General features: G+C 41.2%; 1 protein-coding gene across 4 annotated transcripts in view; it reads right to left on the reverse strand.

Moving 5' to 3' along the window:
- ARHGAP26 (Rho GTPase activating protein 26) overlaps positions 1-17,942 on the reverse strand; it is a 443,583-nt gene that overhangs the window by 85,234 nt on the left and 340,407 nt on the right. For all 4 annotated transcript variants that reach the window (XM_032844264.1, XM_032844266.1, XM_032844265.1 and 1 more), the window contains exon 19: positions 3,506-3,644. In XM_032844264.1, the coding sequence (XP_032700155.1) occupies positions 3,506-3,644 (139 nt within the window). The remainder of the gene's footprint in view (positions 1-3,505; positions 3,645-17,942) is intronic.

Consider the following 17,942-nt stretch of genomic DNA (forward strand, 5'->3'; position numbering starts at 1 on the left):
TGCTGGCTTTTTTGCCCTATATTTAATGCCCACTTTTAGGATGTATATCTACAATCACTCTTCCAAATAACCTTTGGAAACCTTACATAGAATCTCAGCAGTTTCAAAACTCAATTCATTATCTCTCCTTTCTTTTCACAGCACCAAGCTTCTTCCAATGACTCAAACTCAAAATTCCACATTCTTCTCCTTTGTTTCCTACATATAACACATTGCAAAATTATTTTCATATTCTTTTTTCTCTGTGTTCCTCCTGCAATCTGCTTTCTTTCAGATTCTGTCAAGAATTGGTGACATAATGTTGTAGGAAGACTGTAGGTTTGCAGACAGATAAACCTTGTTCTGAATCCACTCCTTCTCTCTGTTATATGATTTTGGAAAAGAAGTTCATCCTTTTAGGCCTTAATTTTATCATCTTTAGTAAGTACCACAGCACAGTATTAAAAAAATGATTGTCATGGATAGATGTGTTTAGTATTAAAAAGCATAGCATAGTATTAAAAAATGATTGTCATGGATAGATGTGCTATCATCTCATTGGTCTATGGGTTCATTTATTTATTCTCTAAAAAAAAGATGTTGTCAAGTGTCTACTATAAACTAGAAACTATGTTATACACTGAAGCTTTACAAATCAATTTAAAGAACTGTATTAAACAACAGCACATGAGTTATGTGGTTGTTGGCCAAAGAATGAACGAAGGCTTATATAAATGATTCGAGTTTGGGAAGGAACTGAGCTAGGTATTTCAAGTTCCCTTAACCTGAAAAATATCATCTTATGGAAATACACAATTTTTTTTTTTACCCACAAATGACTTGGGGTGTTTATTTGTACTTTAATTCTACAGAGTAAACTCAGCAAAGCGCTTTGATAAAGGAGCCTTCTGTCTTTATTTGCAAACGAGACAGAGGAAGAGTCAGGTGTGTGAAAACATGACAGTGCCCTGTCACCTGCTCATCTCACAGTGGCTGGGTTACAAGCTGGGGTGGGGTGCCAGCAGAACCTTCCAGCTCCTGGCCAGTCACCCACCCCTCCTATGGTACTTTCCAAGCCAGCCTGGATATCATCCTAGTTTCTCAGGAAAAAAGGGTTTTCCAAAACAAACTATAAAAAGTCTATGTATATATGCCCTCCTACATACTTTTCAGTGAAAATATTTCTTCTCTGAGAAAAGGAGGAAAGCTAAGCACCCCTCAAATATCCAAGGTTCCAGTCCCGTTTCCAGGGAGCATTTCCTAACATTCAGAGGAAAGACAGGCTGCTTCACGGTCTTGCCATCTTCTATCTTTCTGTCAACTGTTTGCAGACAGACACCGGCAGCTTGTTCTGTAGCTTAGGTCTGTCCGTTTTCATATGTCCTAACCTTTCATCATTTACCTCGTGTGATCAAATTAATCTTGGGTCAAGATCTAATTGATTTGCTCCTAATCTCTATCTTCTTTCTTACATGCTCCCAGAATATGCTTTGAAACCTGTTCCAAAGCTGCTTCTGCTTCAACCTAACTGTCTGAAGGGTCCTAATCTACACTATCCTCTGCTTAGTAGTGAACATCAGATGACCGTGGCTCTCCTGGCGCTGTGAGAAACACATCACCCCACAGCCCAATGCCGTCCGTGCTCATGGTAGATATGGGGAGACCAGTTTTGTTCCCAGTGTTCCCTGCTACACTCAGAGGAGCCCAAGCCATGTGCAGACCAAAGAGAATGGCCCAAGCCACATATTTAAGAAGAACACAGGCTATCGTTTGAAGAGAAGTCAAAGCTCTGAAACTGTGCATATCCTCTGACCTAGATATTCTTCCAGGAATTTAGCTTAAGGAAATGGTCCTGCCTGAGAACAGATCTGGCTACAAAAGATAACAGTAGTTTTACTCATAAAAACTAAATATCGAAACAACCCAAATGGTGCCCAATTCACCAAGGTCTAGCCATTTTATGGGATAGTATGATATCGTGAAATGCAGTGATGGTCTGGAGGCAGTGCGGATTTGTTTCCAGAATGAAAACAAAGGCCATTACCTCTGAAATACAGGGAATAAAAAATGTTTTTTGTTAAAGAAAAAAAAGTTTTTTGTGACAAATAAAATGATGTCAATCCACATATGTATTTTCTCTCCTCCTCAAGGCCAAGTGATTCATTCTTCTGATCTGTGTCTTTACTGTATCTCACAGAGGTTAACAACAACTGCAACACCCCCCAGCATTCACTGGGCACTCACTCTGCACTAGGTGCCATGTGAAGTATTCTAATCCGCACAGCAGCCCCATGAGGTAGAAGCTGTTGCCCCTGCCTTCTGGAAGAGGAGCCTGAGGCCTTGAGATGCAGGTAACTTGTCCCCATCATGTGCAGCCAGAGACAGCAGACACAGAACCAGCAGCCAGGCAATCCGGTGCCAGGGCACGCACTCAAACACCACGTGCTCCATAGCCTCTGTGAATAGACTTATCCTCTGAGGTCGGTTATCACGGTGGCCTGCTGCTATCTATTCACTTGTCTACTCCCCTCCCTCAACTATGAGCATGGTAAAGACAAGGTCTGCTGTTTCTATTTCCAGTCTCTCCCAGGCAACGTGCCAGTGTCGGTTGTGTGAAAAGAGTGAGCCTTGGTATTTGTGCATGATTAAATAATAACTAGTAATAATAGCAGCAGCTCTCAGCTCTTGCCAAGTCTAAGACTTGTGCCAGATGCTTAAATGTAAAATTTTACTTACTCCTTAACAAATCCTTATGAGATAGGCACTATTATCCCTACTTTACAGATGAGCAAATAGAGGCTGAGCAACAGTCAAAGGCTTGCCCATGTGTTGCTGCTGGTGCTAGAACCCAGGTCTGACGGGACTCCAGGCAGAGCTTCAGCCCTCAACGCTCACACTACCACCACTCAGCTCTCTTATTCCAGAAGGTGAAACAAGCCTGAATATTTTAGGACCCAGTCATCTGATACTGTAAAGAGCTCCGTTCTGACATGAAAAACAGATTCAGTAAAACTGTGGTGATAACACTGTGCTGCTTGGAACAAAGAGAGTGTTATTCTCTAATTAATTCATTCATTTAGTTCACACATTTATTGGGTGTCCACTAAATGCTAGGTTCTGTGAGAGGTGGAGTAGAAAGATCAGCAAAGGCAGGGCCTGGCCTCAGAGTCACATTCGAGTGGGGCATGTGACTTGCACTAATAAGCATTTAATGACAAACTGAGAAAAGGAAACTGGTTCTGTGCTGCTAACAAAAGAGGGGCGGAAGCCATGATGCCAGAACTGAGCTCCTACTGTGTTGTAGGAGGAAACAATGTTCCGCTGTTTGCCCAGAGGAGATCTGGAAAAGAGAGTCCTGCACAGCAAGTCGCCCTGGCCTTTCATTTTCCTAACACTGCTTCCTGTCCTACCAGCCTTACTCAGCAATGAAACCAGGCAAGGCCCAACCACACACCATCCTCAAGGACACTTAGGACAGTAGCACACAGAGAGGCTGGAGGTGTGCACCCTTAGCCATGGGACTCACGTTTCTCTGCTGATTGCATGGCGTGGAAGAGCGTCAGGGGCCTCTCGCTGCAAGAAGGGGGCTTGGAGTCACTGCTCTTCTTCCGGGACAGGTGCAGCTGGGCATTGGTGAGAGGCATATCGGGCACGGTGTTAAATATCTGCAAGTGAAGTTGCACAGAAGGGTTACACTACACACTGCCGTGAGTCGGGGAACAAGCCCCAACCAGTACAACTGAAAGCTTGGTGGTATCAAAGACTCAGCAAAAAGACCTGAAAAGACCACCCGCATTAGCCAGGACTTTGTTTGAAATATCTCTCAGAACTGGCACTAAACATTTTCTTTCAGGAGCATATCTCGGAGTTTGGTGACCATTCACTTCCATTTCTGTCATTCTGCTGTCACTTACACTTATCCCCTCTCTGTCGTTCTCTGCAGGGGTGAGGGGAATGAAGCATGCTAAATACAAGCCACTGTCTATTAATAGGGCTTGGAGTAGTTTGAGTACCTTTGTCCAAAACAGTTCATCAAAACCCTTTATTTTTCTCATTGGTTCTACTGACCAGTTCTTAATGACTGCTTCACAACTTTCTTAGAGTGTGAAACTGCATTTAAATAACATTCCAAGAAGAAGCCCAGGGCAGGGCACCAGTTCCTGGTCTGTAGTCACCTTTGGATGGAGCCTGCTTTCCAGCTCAGCAGCTCTATGTCATTTTTGATACTGAGCATTTTCTCACTTAAAAGGAAGAAAAAGGTTGATGATAAAAGTAACCGAAACTACAATTTGGAAAACGTAGAAAAGCATCGGAAAAAAAAGAGATCAACTTTTTATTTCTACCATTTAGAGACAACCACTATAAACATTTGAGCTTTCTTATGAACTTTTTTTCTTTTAAGCTTTTTACAACAGATGAAAATTGTGACAATATTTCTTTTTTTTACAGATATAAGTATGGTGGCATCATTATAACAGCTACACTTACATGGTGCTTACCATGATCACCATAACCACCACACAAAGTCACGTCCCTAGGGATTAGTGTGTTCTACAAGTGGCTCATTCAGTTCTCAGTGACATGGAGCAAGAGGTACTGTCTTCACCACTTACAATGAAGAACCAAGGCAGAGGTTAGCTGCCACAATTACAGATACAATTACAGATAACATAGAAAGCTGTATCCCTAGATTTTCTTGATTTCTTTTTTTAAAGATGTATTTATTTGAGAGGGAAAGAGAGAGAAAAGGAGAGAGCAAACAGTGGGAGGGGGAGAGAGAGAATCTCAAGCAGACTCCCTGCTGAGCACAGAGCCTGATGTGGGGCTCGATTCCAGGACCCACAGAGCACAACCTGAGCTAAAACCAAGAGTCAGATGCTCAACTGACTGAGCCACCCAGGTGCCCCTAGACTTCTTTTCAAATGCATATAAATGACAACACTACCTCAATCAAGAAAGATCTCTTGAGCATTTACTTCATACCAAGGACTCTGGATATCACACTGCACATGGTGAACACGTTCCCTGTGGATGGGACGGTTTGCATCCACTACCTGTGATTAACAGAGTGTTTGCCATGCCAGGTATCAGGTTAGGAGCTTTGTATGAGTTACCTTGTTTAATGTAAAAAAACAAAAACAAAACAAAACAAAAACCCACCTCCCCTAATTGAGATTACATAATCTACACAGTTTTGTATTCTATACATCTAACATTATATTTCAACATTTCTCCTTTCTTTAAAAAATCTTAAACATGATCCTTAATGGTTGTGTAATAGCCACACTATATTAAGATGTCAATATTTATTGATTTATTCATTATCATGTCTCACTCTGGAGCTAGCCTCCTCCTGGATTTCCACTTTCTCAACAATCATGAGTAACAAGAGGAAGGGGGGGCACCCCACTTCCTTCCACTATAGGTACCATTAGATATACTACACTCTTTTCAATGGCCCTCTCTCCTTTGTGTGTGCATTTAAAAGCAAAACTCTGAAGCTGATATATAGGAAGCAAAGTCATAAGAATGATGAGAATTTCAGCCAAAACAGCTGCTCTCCATGGGCTGGCAGGTCCTTGGGCTCCAATGATGCCAGCCAGCTGGTTAAGTCAATCTCGCTCCCAAACACAGCTGTCTGAAAAATAGCATTATCATATTTTCCCTAGGGGACTGAATTTTCAACAAGATAAACTGAATCACAACATAGCTGAGTTTAAGTGGGGCGAGAGGGTAAGAAGAGAAGGGGATTTAAGCAAAAACAACAGAAATGTCCTAGCTTCCAGAGTAGCTGGCACCCCTAAAAATAAGTACTGGTGCTATGTATATATGTACAGTCTCCTGAGTTCTGCAAAGGAAGCAGAGAGAAACTATGGTTATTGTCGAGCTCAAGGACTACAGACTCTAAAAGGCCTTCTCACCCCTTTCCTGTGTTCCCCAAACAATTCTGAGCTGCAAGCCTGCTCCCAGATGACCACCTCATGGTGCACTATTATCACTGACATTTAAACCGTGTTTCCGTATGTGAGTGTCTGTGCCCGGCAGGCGCCATGCTAGGCACTTTGCATGGCTTCTAAGCCACAGATATTAAGTAGGGTGAGCACGCCACAGGAGAGATCTCCTGACCTGCCGCACAGTGAAGCAGGAGAGGGGCTGGACCTGGAATGCAGGGTTGCAGCTCCTCACATCTGCACTCTCCACTTACTCAGCTGTCATTACTCATTCAGCTCAGCTTTTCCAGCCAATCTTCACTCCAGAAGCCATGCCCCAAATGTACGAGCAAGGATTTCAACAAATAACGGTATCTCTTAGCACCGCTCTGCCTCTGTCCTCAAGAATAACACTCTCAGCCATCCCTAGCTGAAAATGAATTCAGACTTGTGATGGCCCACCACCCCCTTATGTCTAGTCTCCAAGGTTTGTTTCTCTTTTCCTAACTGGAAATAAGCTTGTTGGGCAACTACAGTGGACACAAAGAGAATGGATACATATTTTAATTTCAACTATCACCAAGAATGTGAGGTTACAATCCTTCCTAAAAACCACATGAAATGCTGAAGAAGCAAAGAATAGGTTATGAAGAAAGCCTGCAGATTTGGGCAGATGCATGAAAAATTGTTTCCAAAACAATGTTTACACACAGCCGAGCAGGAAGAGACATGGAACCCAGAAGAGTCATTCATTCTGCATACTGGTCGTTTTTTTTAAAAGAGAAGTTGTTTGCCCATACTGGAACCAGTTCTAGCAGATTTTCACCACAGGTGAGACCAACAGTCCCAAAGGCCAGTTCTCCAGCCATCACCATGAGCCAGGCCCAGGCTGCTCAAGAGCTCTGATGGGGCCGCTCTCACACCACAAAATGTCAAGTGCCAGACACAAGACTATCAATGCGGTGGTTACAGATGTTTCCAGAGTGCAAGGGCACCTCTGTAAATGTGAACAAGTCAGAGCAGATGATACAAACTTACATTAACGAGTCTGGAAAATCATGCTCCAAATTACTGTTGTTCACTTAACTCTGAAACTTGAACACAAGCAAGCTGTTTAAAGCCTGCTTACTGTCTGGCCACTTTCTAGCCAGGCCAAAGGTTTGTCTCTATGCTAAAAGCTCAAGCTGGAATTCTGATGACAACCTGAATTTTTCACAGTTTCCTTGGTTATTCCAAGCCTATTTTGTTTGGAAGAGGTGATTTCAAGAAAATCAAGTGAAGTTTCCTTCATTCTGTTAAGAAGAATCACTGTAGAAATGACCCTGCCAAATGATGCAAGTGTGGGTTCCTATCATTTATGACCAGTGGATTTATGGAGCTCTACCATGTGGCTGGAACAATTCACAAGTTTCACAGAGACGTTCCAAATTAACATAAAAGAGGGGGATTTATTCTGTGCCCCAAGTGCCCTATTAATTCTGTCCAAACTTACTAATTGAGTTAGGAACCCTTTAGAAATAAAAGTTATTGGGAAGGCCATAAGCATTCTGGAAGCTACTGAGGAATAAAACTGTAACATGAAACAAACAAACAAACAAAAACTCTGCATATCTCTTCCAAGTATTCCCAATTTCAAGCTTCCTGTAAGTGGAATTAGCAGACCCATAAATACTAGCTTCTGTTTTCCTTTAAGCTACATGGGAGAGCAGTCAGCCTTCTGGATTCACACAGGCCCAGGCCCGGTCTGGGTTCTGCTGTTTACTCAGTGGGCAACACCTACAGTGACACAGTGGGAGGGGGAGAGAGATCTCACCATCACTGATAGCAGCACCATTGCCTTATCACCACAAAAAGTCCTACAAAGGAATTTATAGCCAGCATATGGGTAGAAAGCAAAGAGGCTTTGAAGCTAGACAGACTTGGGTTCAACTCAGGTAAGAGCCTCAACAACTCTGAGCCTGCTTCCCTGTGCAAACGAGGATCTAACACCTGCCTCGCAGAGCCATTTAAAAGTTAAGGCACAGTAAGTGCTAGAACCTAGCAATGAGTGGACAAGAAATGGTAGTGGTATAATGACAATAAAATAACCAAAATTTGTTGAGTGTTCATCATGCTATTTGCATGAATTATCTCATTATTTTACTCACAAGAACTCTATAAAAAAGGTACTATTATTCTTGGCATCGTGAAGGTGAGAAACCTAAGACTCAGTGAGATGAACTGATTTGTCCAAGGTCACATACTTGAATGCAGCTGGACTGGAACTTAGCATGACCATCTGGATATTACCCATGTGTGGTTTTATACCTATTATTAATTTGAAAGACATAGGACAAAATAAGAAGATTCCAAGTTTTACAGTCCAATGGATCTGACTTTAGTTGCTTACTAGTAGTTCTGTGACTCTGAGCAAGTTGTATAACTCTGTGACCTTCAGATGCCTCATCTGTAAAAACTCCCGGGAGTGTGGTGAAGACCAAAGCACCTAACACAGTTTGACACTCAATGTTCAAGAGACATTACTGCATTCAATAAAAAAGTATAAGAAGAGAAATAACTGGAGACTCAACAATGAATTATTTGCAGTCAGGACACGAGGATTTAATTTATAAGTGCAAATTTAATTACTGCTCTTTGCAAAACATCGATCTTAACTGCTTACAGCAATGTTAAAATTTGCTGTTCTTTTCCCTTGCCTTGTCTACAAAATCCAAATTTCACTGCCCATCCCCCTGCCTGCCTGAGGCCCACCCCGACAATTGTAGACCACTGCCACTTGCAAAATTTGTTGTTAGCGGTGGCACATACACATTTTTACACCTTTTGTGATCCCATTCATCACATGCTTCTGTAATTTACAAGGATTAGGAGCCTTCCTATAATGTGTGGGGTACACTCTTTATTATGTGCTGTGATATTTATGGGAGGAAAATTAGGTCATGATAAAGAGTTTCTGATCTATAACTTCTAAGTAGCTCTGAGACAATAAATCAATGACAGAGGCCTGGGGATAACAGCAAAACAGAAGAAACTGAGCATTTTCCTGAGACACAGATGCACGAGTTCCAAGTATTAAAGGATAAACAAATCTGGCCTTGTTTAATGTGGAGTTTCTGCTTTGGGAGTGGAGGGCTGGAACCACAGAGGAGGGCTCACACACTGCCCTCTCCTTCTCATGACACAGTGCATTAGGGCTGCTTAGGGCCTGAGAAGCTATAAACCCAGCGGCTTTCCATGGGAAAGCTGGGCAAGTCTTATTAGCAGGGCTCATTTATAGCAACTGTTAAAAAGCCAAATTCATAGGCTACAGTGACAGGGTTTTTAAGGACAAGTGGGAGCCCAATACCATATTGATATTAGCATTTTGGCAGAGGGATCAACAATGTAGAAAATAGTTTGGGGAGTTTTACTAAAAGTCCTTCAGAGAAAAAAAAAAAAAAGTCCTTCAAAAGAAACCAATTCCATTTAGGAACTGGGGGCATATCTAGATAGATGGCATGCATGGTCATCCATTGGATGCTGTGATTTTCCCAATCTCCAGAAAGTTTCTCTTTCCCATTCTCTTTGCCCATGAAGGAATAGATGAAAACATAACAAAACCCCATCCTTATTTAAGCGATATTAAAGGAGCTTCATAATTCAAACAGTGCTCAGTTTATCTGGAGCTTATTGGGAGGGAATATACATGTTCAGATTCATAACCCTATCGCATTAAAGAAGAGTAATTTGCACAGCACCTGACACTCAAAAAAAGAAAAAAGGCCTGTGACAGAAGCACTCCAGACCTACATATAAGTAAATCTAGCTTACTTTTAAACCTCACATGGGCAGGACCAAAAAGAGCATACTCGGGAACCAATGGAAGGAAAAGTAAAAAAAAAAATTAAAAAATGAAAATCAATGAACACATATAAAAAAAGCCATGACCATAAGATACAAAACTAGCTTCCCAAGCAGGCAACAGCACCAGAGATTATCTTAATGTAGTAAAGCATCGAGGCATTCTTCATCATTATCATTAAGTTGAAATATCGAGAACATGAAATAAAACTGCCAAATACTTGTCAGTTGCCGGAAACTGTTCAAATCAATTATATTTCACTAACTGATAGACATTTTGTGCACAAACCCCAACGGTGGTGTAATGGATTTCAATTCCACCAACATTTTGGTAAAAGCAGGTCAAGGTAGCTTGGTGGTTGAAAATCAAGTCAGATCAAGACAACGGCACCAAAAGACACTACCATTTTAATGGGAATGCAAGGTTGTTTAGGACTTGGTGCTTATACTAGGTGTTCAGAGGGGTCCCATCCATGCTTACCAGGCTCTTCTCCTTGACGGATAGGATTAAAAGTTAACATACTTCGAAAGGCGACACTGATCTTTGGGCATTTCTAAGAATTAACAACTCAAAGATCAACACTCCTCCCTCTTACAAAGCAAACTGATGACCTGGGAAAGGAATTATGATGCTTTCTTTTGTAAAAGAACAACAGGCATAAAAAGGGGCAATGGTGATAAAAGCATGTGGTGCTTAGGCACATGAGCACATCCACACTCTGCTTCATGTGCAGAAACCCTTTGCAGGCTCAGTGCATGGCTCAGTCAGTTAAACACCTATTTTCAGCTCAGGTCATGATCCCTGAGTCCTGGGATTGCGTCCCAAATCAGGCTTCTTGCTCAGTGGAGAGCCTGCTTCTCCTCTGCCTGCTGCTCCCCCTGCTTGTGCTCTCTTTCTTTCTCCCTGATAAATAAATAAATAAATAAATAAATAAAATCTTAAAAACAAAAACCCTTTTGAGTGCCACAGCCAAAAGAAATATGGACCATTACACAATGAGTGGGTCCAATCCTACCCTTACAGGTTGGAATTTAATAGGAAGATAAAACTCATGCATATATACATTATTAATCTGAGATTTCACATTCAACCGACACTATAAAAAGAAAGTAGTATGGGGGCGCCTGAGTGGCTCAGTGGGTTAAGCCTCTGCCTTCGGCTCAGTTCATGATCTTCGGGTCCTTGGATGGAGGCGCGCATAGGGCTCTCTGCTCAGCAGGGAGCCTGCTTCCCTCTCTCTCTCTGCCTGCATCTCTGCCTACTTGTGACCTCTCTGTGTCAGATAAATAAAATAAAATCTTAGAAAAAAAGGTAGTCTGTTTCCTTGGTATGGTTGTTCTTTCCCAAACATCTAAAATTTTCAAAGTTACTGGCAAGGTAACCTTTAACCAAAAAAATAAAAGGTAACTATTTTAAGTAGCAAAATTCCTGGGTGTTGGGGAATCTTAGACAATGACAGCACTCAACATTTTGTTTTGTTTTAACTAGAAGCATATAAATTTTGGTAACTTCCACTATAACCCCAATATTGGCCTGCTTGATGTTTCAAGGCTCAGAGTGATAAGCTATAAGCTAGGCAAAGATTGTGTCTCTATACAGAAATGGTAATTTTATATAATGCATTGTTATCTTAAAACAAGCATGGAAACAACTAAAGTTTTAAAATCTTTCCCCTTTGATATCTGACTACAATCTAAAAAATGACAACATACTTTAGGTACATAGATAGAAAAAGAAAAGAAAAAAGCCAGTCTCTTAAGACTTTTCTTCTCTAGGTCTCACTTAATCCAAGAACCAAAAGTATGGAGTCATTGAAGGGAAATGATGCCATAAATTAGAATTTCCCTTTAAAATTCTGGCAAGAAGAACTAAATAAAAGCCATTAGGATCTTACTCTACCCTGTGAAAAGTAAAGGCTGTAAGTCAAAAATGATACTCTGAGACTTTTTTTAAAATATAAAGCCACAAGTTTACAACAATACAGTCAACTCTGTGATTTTTGTGCTTTATTTAACAAGTGATTTTGGGATGTCTTTCTAAAGTGATGATATAATCATTTCACCCCTTTAAACTTGGAAACCTGAACGCTCCCATTTTTCAGGAGTAAATGCAAGCCCTTTTCCATAGCTTTCCAAGTCCCTGACAATGGGCTAAAGCCAACTGTGTGGTAGCATCTCCCACCATTTGCTAACATATAACCCACGTTCTTTCACAACGATGTCATTTTAATACACATAAGTTAATTAATCCCTGGAAGGCTGTCACTCATGTCTGAACTCTTTCTCTGCCTAGAAATGTCTTTTATCTGTCTGAGCCTGGTACAAGCAGAATTAAGTGATTTCTCCTCAGTGATGCCATACACTTGACTCGTCTTACTGGATGTCACTAAGCACGCTGTATCATGCTTAGACATATCCTGATAAAATCGGAGGGCCTTGGGAAAAAGGTCCCATCTTACTCCTTTTCAGCCAGTAGTAGATGCTCAATAAATGCATGGCACAGAGATAAACTAGAACAGATTTCAGTGGCTTGGGTTGTGAAAGCAGTTCAGACCTAGTTCTCTCCTGAAGGCTGTTTCTTAACTCTTTGCACTTCAGGTTCATGATTTGTAAACTAGAGGCAAAAATACTGACCTTATAAAAATTAAATGATATGATGGATACAAAGCTGCTTAGGACAGTATATTGTGGATAAGAAACTATAATGAAAGTTAACTACTACTGCCGTTATTACATCTAAACTATGTACCTTACAAAGATCCATTACCGTCAACAGAGTAAGTCAATCAATATGTATTACCAAACATGGAAAAAGGAAGATCCCTACCAGCCCCCAAACATAATCCCTATCTTCTGGCTTTTTCCTCTCTGCCTCCACTTACTGTGGGATATTTACCTCCTACAACTGTTCCAAACATCACTCTTCTCACCGGGTCTGCCAGGGGAGGCAAAGGACAAGAGTTTCTGGCCATATGCTTTAGCCAGTTCAAACATAGAAACCTTTCCCCTCTCTCTCTTTTTATTAATTTTTCTTCTCTTTGAAAAGAGATGTTTCATCAGGTAAAAGAAACTGAATTTTCTGGCTAGCAGACATTCCCTATCCCCCTCTTTTAAATGTCAATTTTAACGACAAAGATGTGTTTCCAGTTATAGACATTGATGAGTTAGTTCTCCATACTGAATCTTTCAAAGGGTATTTGAGGACAGACTTGTCAGTATCACCAAATGTCTGATGTCCCCTGGCTGTGTAAAAAATGCCAATGCTGAGAAGAATGCTTTCCGTAAGAAATACTGAGGAACTCCCTATGTTCAGCACAAGCCTCTCATAAGAAAGCAATGTCTTGGGGCGCCTGGGTGGCTCAGTCATTAAGCATCTGCCTTCGGCTCAGGTAATGATCAGGGTCCTGGGATTGAGCCCCACATCGGGCTCCCTGCTCAGCGGGAAGCCTGCTTCTCTCCCTCTCCCACTCCCCCTGCTTGGGTTCTCTCTCTCGCTGTGCCTCTCTCTGTCATATAAATAAATAAAATCTTAAAAAAAAAAAAAAAAGAAAGCAATGCCTTTTCCAACAGGAACGACAAGCAAACCTGCCAGGCATGAGGAGGGAGCCCTTATGGCAGAACACCTGCACAGATGGCAGCTCACAACTGCTCCTTCGCCTCTAGGTGTACACGGCTTCTCTCAGAGGTGCGGTCTCTTTCTCACCCCTTCAACCTGGCTGGCCTGGTGACTTGCTTTGACCAACAGAATGTGCTAAAGCCAATACTCTGGTCTATTCCAGGCTGAAGACTTTGTGGCTTCCAAACACAGACTTTGTGGCTTCTGTGTTTGCCCCCTTGGAAATCTGGCCCAGACTATCAAGTGACGAAGGATCACATGGAGATAGAGAGGCCACAGAGAAGAGGATCAAGGTGTCCCAGCCGACAGCTAGTACCAAGGTTTCAGACATGCAGACTAAGGCCATCTTGGAACACCCAGCTGCAGCCAAACCACCCCAGCAGATACCACATGGGAGACATAGGAGCCCTCCCCAAATATCTGACCCACAGAATTGAAAGGAAAAAAAAAATCGTTGCTGTTTTAAGTCACTAGGCTTGGAGATGATCTGTTATGCAGAAATAGATTTAACTACAACAGGAATCTTATGGTTTACTCTCTCTGTCTCTGAGTGGCTCCAGTTGCTAGATACCTGGGCTGTTATACCCTCTTTCAGTACTATATCTATTACTTCTATCTACTATTACTATAGTTCTATTACTTAATTTTATTCCAAGGGAACAAGTAAACACCTTCCACGAAATGTTCTTAACAACCTGAGAGACTATTATATCAGTCATTGCGGGGGGACATACCCTTAAGACCTATATTCAGGCTTGTTTCAAGGAAGAGGGCATATACTATCGTGTGCTTCTTGTTGGCAGACAGGATGAAAAGATGCTGTTGGAAAGCATTTCTTCAAGTGAGGTTTCAGAATTTTGTCCAACTTGTGACACTAAAGTTAGAAAAGTAGTCACTTGTGGACATTTCTGTATGTGTGTTCATCTATCTAGAGAATTATAGCCAAGCCTAAGGGAATGCCCATTAAATATTAACTAAGATCTTAATAGTGTGAATTTTAAAGAACATGTCTCTGACAATATTCATCTGAGGACATTAAGAGAGCTCTGGATTTGATGACCACAGTTCAGTTCTATTGGGAGAAATTTATCCAAAGCATTGTCTCCAGAAAGTCGGGGGCCACAGCATGGCCATGGATGCTTAGGATTCCTATTAGGTGAACTTCAGAGGCTAAGCCTAAGGTAGGAGCCTAAGGTACGAACTGCTCATTTTATACCAGACCTAAAGCTATATTTAAAAAGGAGTCTAGTTGCCTTACCCTAAATTGTTTTTACCAGAAAGACAAACCTGATGAATATGAAGGACGTTGTCCCAGAAGAATGTACGTATCTAGGTCTTGCAAACTTTGGCCCATCATGGACCCCAGATTAAAAACCTCTATCAAGGGGGTACACTAGCTCCTTCAGGACTGGGGACAGGCACTCTGGGGCTGTCTTCATCCCAGAAATGTTTTCACTCATACTCTTTCATCATTGGCTTCCACAAGAACATAAACCCTAAATGTGATTCATCCACTCTCTGGCATAGACTAATGAAAAGGAACATATAATGAAGCACTATAATACTCTTAATACTGTATGTACCTTAACAAATACACAGAGAGTAACATAATTTATAACCCACCAAACCAGATGAGTATTTTCCTACCAGTTCTTGCCCACATACTTACAGGCCTAGCCATGCACTTCATATTTCATTTCTATTTCTGCATTTTGTGCCCTAGGCAGGATGGCTGCTTATTTACACAAGTTTCAATCTTGTTGTTAGAACTTTCTGGTCCTTTTTTCTTTCATGCCACTTTTGAATTTGCTTGCTGGCTTTGAAAGCCCAAAGACACCAAAAAGAGTTGCAAGTTCAAAAATCATTGGACACTGCCTGTTATAGGCTTAAATACGGCCCATTTGGGGAGATGGAACATAATTACACGGCTCATTTTTTGCCTATCTGTCTCAACATTTAATATTTTATTCAAGAAAAGATCAAATTACAAAAAGTATTATTTTGGGAGGGAGGACATGTGACATTCAGAAACAAACTTGAGCTCTATTTTCTGGGCCCTTTGTTAAGAGTGCTAAAAACAATGGTTTAGTTATTAAACCTTACTTCATGCCAGATTCTTGGCTAAGTCCTTGACATATTGTACCTTATTTAATCCTCAGAGAAAACCAATTGAAGGAATGTGGCAAACTGGCTAGTTGATCATCAAACTCGCTTCCCCTAGCTCTGAACACATAGTTAGCTTGCTTTCCCAGCCTTCCTTACAGTTAGATGTCATCATGGGACTGACTTCTGACCGATGGAATATGGAAGGAAATAGGGAAAGCCTCCTCTGTGCTTAGTCCATACAATCTTTCCCCGTCTTACAGACTCCCTCATTTTCCCCCACTAGTTGACTGCAGAGATCTGCAGAGCAGAGGGCAGAGCCACCAGATGGAAGGCACCTGGATTGCTTAATTACCACTTTTGTAATACCCACAGAGAACTCTTTTGTGACCAAGAGATAAACTTCTATCCTCCTGAGTCACTGATATTTGGGGGTTATTTTTTCCAGCAGTTATACTGTACTGAAAGTACTTTTATGAGCCCAGAGAGCTTAGGGTAATCTGCTCATGGTCACATAACTAGAAAGAGGTGACAGATTTGAATCCAGATGGTTTCTCTGTAGAAAACATTTTTAACTGCTATTCAATTATATTCCTTTTTCACAGGTTCTCATATATCACATAAAGTTTACCTGTACCTGATTTAACTATATTTGAGGGAGGTGGTTAGATGGAGGTCCAAAATTTGGAATAGAGAAAAGATAATTTCTTCAAATAAATCATTTGATTTCCTATCTCTTTATTAACCATGTAAAAGGGGGCCATGCCCTAAACAACTGTGCAGGATACTTGCTACTTTGGGAAAGTTATATTCAGAGCTTCTTTAGTAGTAATTAATGCTCCACAGCAAATTACCTCAAAATCTTAGTGGCTTAAAACATTTAGCGTCTCTCCCAGGTTCTATGAGTCAGGAATTCAGGAGGGGCTGAGCTTACTGGTTTCTTACGAGTTTGCACACATGTCAGTTGGGGCTGCATCATCTGAAGGACTGAACAGGACTAAATGATTGACATCCAAAGTGGTTCACTCACATAGTGGCCCAATTGGTCTGCTTGTTGGTAGGAAGCCGCACTTTTGCCCCACAGGGTTGTGTGACTGCCGTTACAACCTGATGGCTTGCCTCCCCCAGAGTGAGCAAGTCCAGACGTCAAAGCAAATGCCGCAAGTTCTTATTTGATCTCTCTCCATTAGTTTTGCAATTTCCTATTAATTACATTGGGATCAATACTGGGATCCCCTATTCAGAGAGGGGAACACACAGAGCAGTGGATACCAGGAGACAAGGGTCTCTTGGAGCCATTCTGGAGGCCAGATACCACAGGAGCCCATTTGTTCAACACATACGTACTGAGTGCCTACTGAGGACCTGGGGTCAAAGCTGTGAACAAAACAGACACAAGTCCTGCATATGTCCAAGTGGATATTTCCAAAGAAAGAAGCATATATCCAAGTGGAGGTCAGAAAGGCAACATATTTAATCACTAGGCAAATTATGTACTATACTAGGAAGAGCCAAGTGTTATGGAGAGAGAAAACAGTATCAGGGAGAAGAGGAATGCTGGAGTTGGGACTATATGCAATTTTAAATAGAGAGAGGTTTTGGACTCTTGTTTTTAGGGAGGTTTTGATCACTGCTTCAATCTTGTTACTGGTTATTGGTCTACTCAGGTTGTCAATTTCTTCCTGTTTCAGTCTTGGTTTATAGGTTTCCAGGAATGCAACCATTTCTTCCAGGTTGCTTAATTTATTGGCATATAGCTGTTAATAAAAATTTGTAATGACTGTTTCCATTTCCTTGTTGTTAGTCATGATCTCTCCCCTTTCATTCATTATTTTATTAATTTGGGTCATTTCTCTTTCCTTTTGGATAAGTCTGGCCAGTGGTTTATTGATCTTATTAATTTTTTCAAAGAACCAGCTTCTAGTTTCGTTGATGTATTCTACTGTATTTCTGGTTTCTAATTCACTGATTTCTTTGCTCTAATCTTAATTATTTCCCTTCTCGTGCATGGGTTAGACGTAATTTGTTGTTGATTCTCCAGTTCTTTAAGGTGTAAAGATAGTTTGCGTATTTGGGATTTTTCTATTTTTTTGAGTGAGGCTATGATACTTTATGCGGAAAACCCAAAAGTGAACCATGAGAGACTATGGACTCTGAAAAACAAACTGAGGGTTTTAAAGGGGAAGGGGGTGGGGGATGGGTTAGTCCGGTGACAGGTATTAAGGAGGGCATGTATTGCATAGAGCACTGGGTGTTATACGCAAACAATGAATCATGGAACACTACATCAAAAACTAATGATGTACTGTATGGTGACTAACATAATAAAAAATAATAATAATAAATAAATAGCGAGGTCTATGTAGGCCTCACTTAGAAGGCCTAAAAGAGGTGAGGAAGTATGCTCTTAAGTTACATGGAGGAAGACTGTTCCAAGTACTTGGAAGAACAACTGCAAAGGCCTTGAGGTGGGC

Source organism: Lontra canadensis, unplaced genomic scaffold, assembly GCF_010015895.1.
Source record: "Lontra canadensis isolate GAN:19392208 unplaced genomic scaffold, GSC_riverotter_1.0 scaffold149, whole genome shotgun sequence".
NCBI lineage: Eukaryota > Metazoa > Chordata > Mammalia > Carnivora > Mustelidae > Lontra > Lontra canadensis.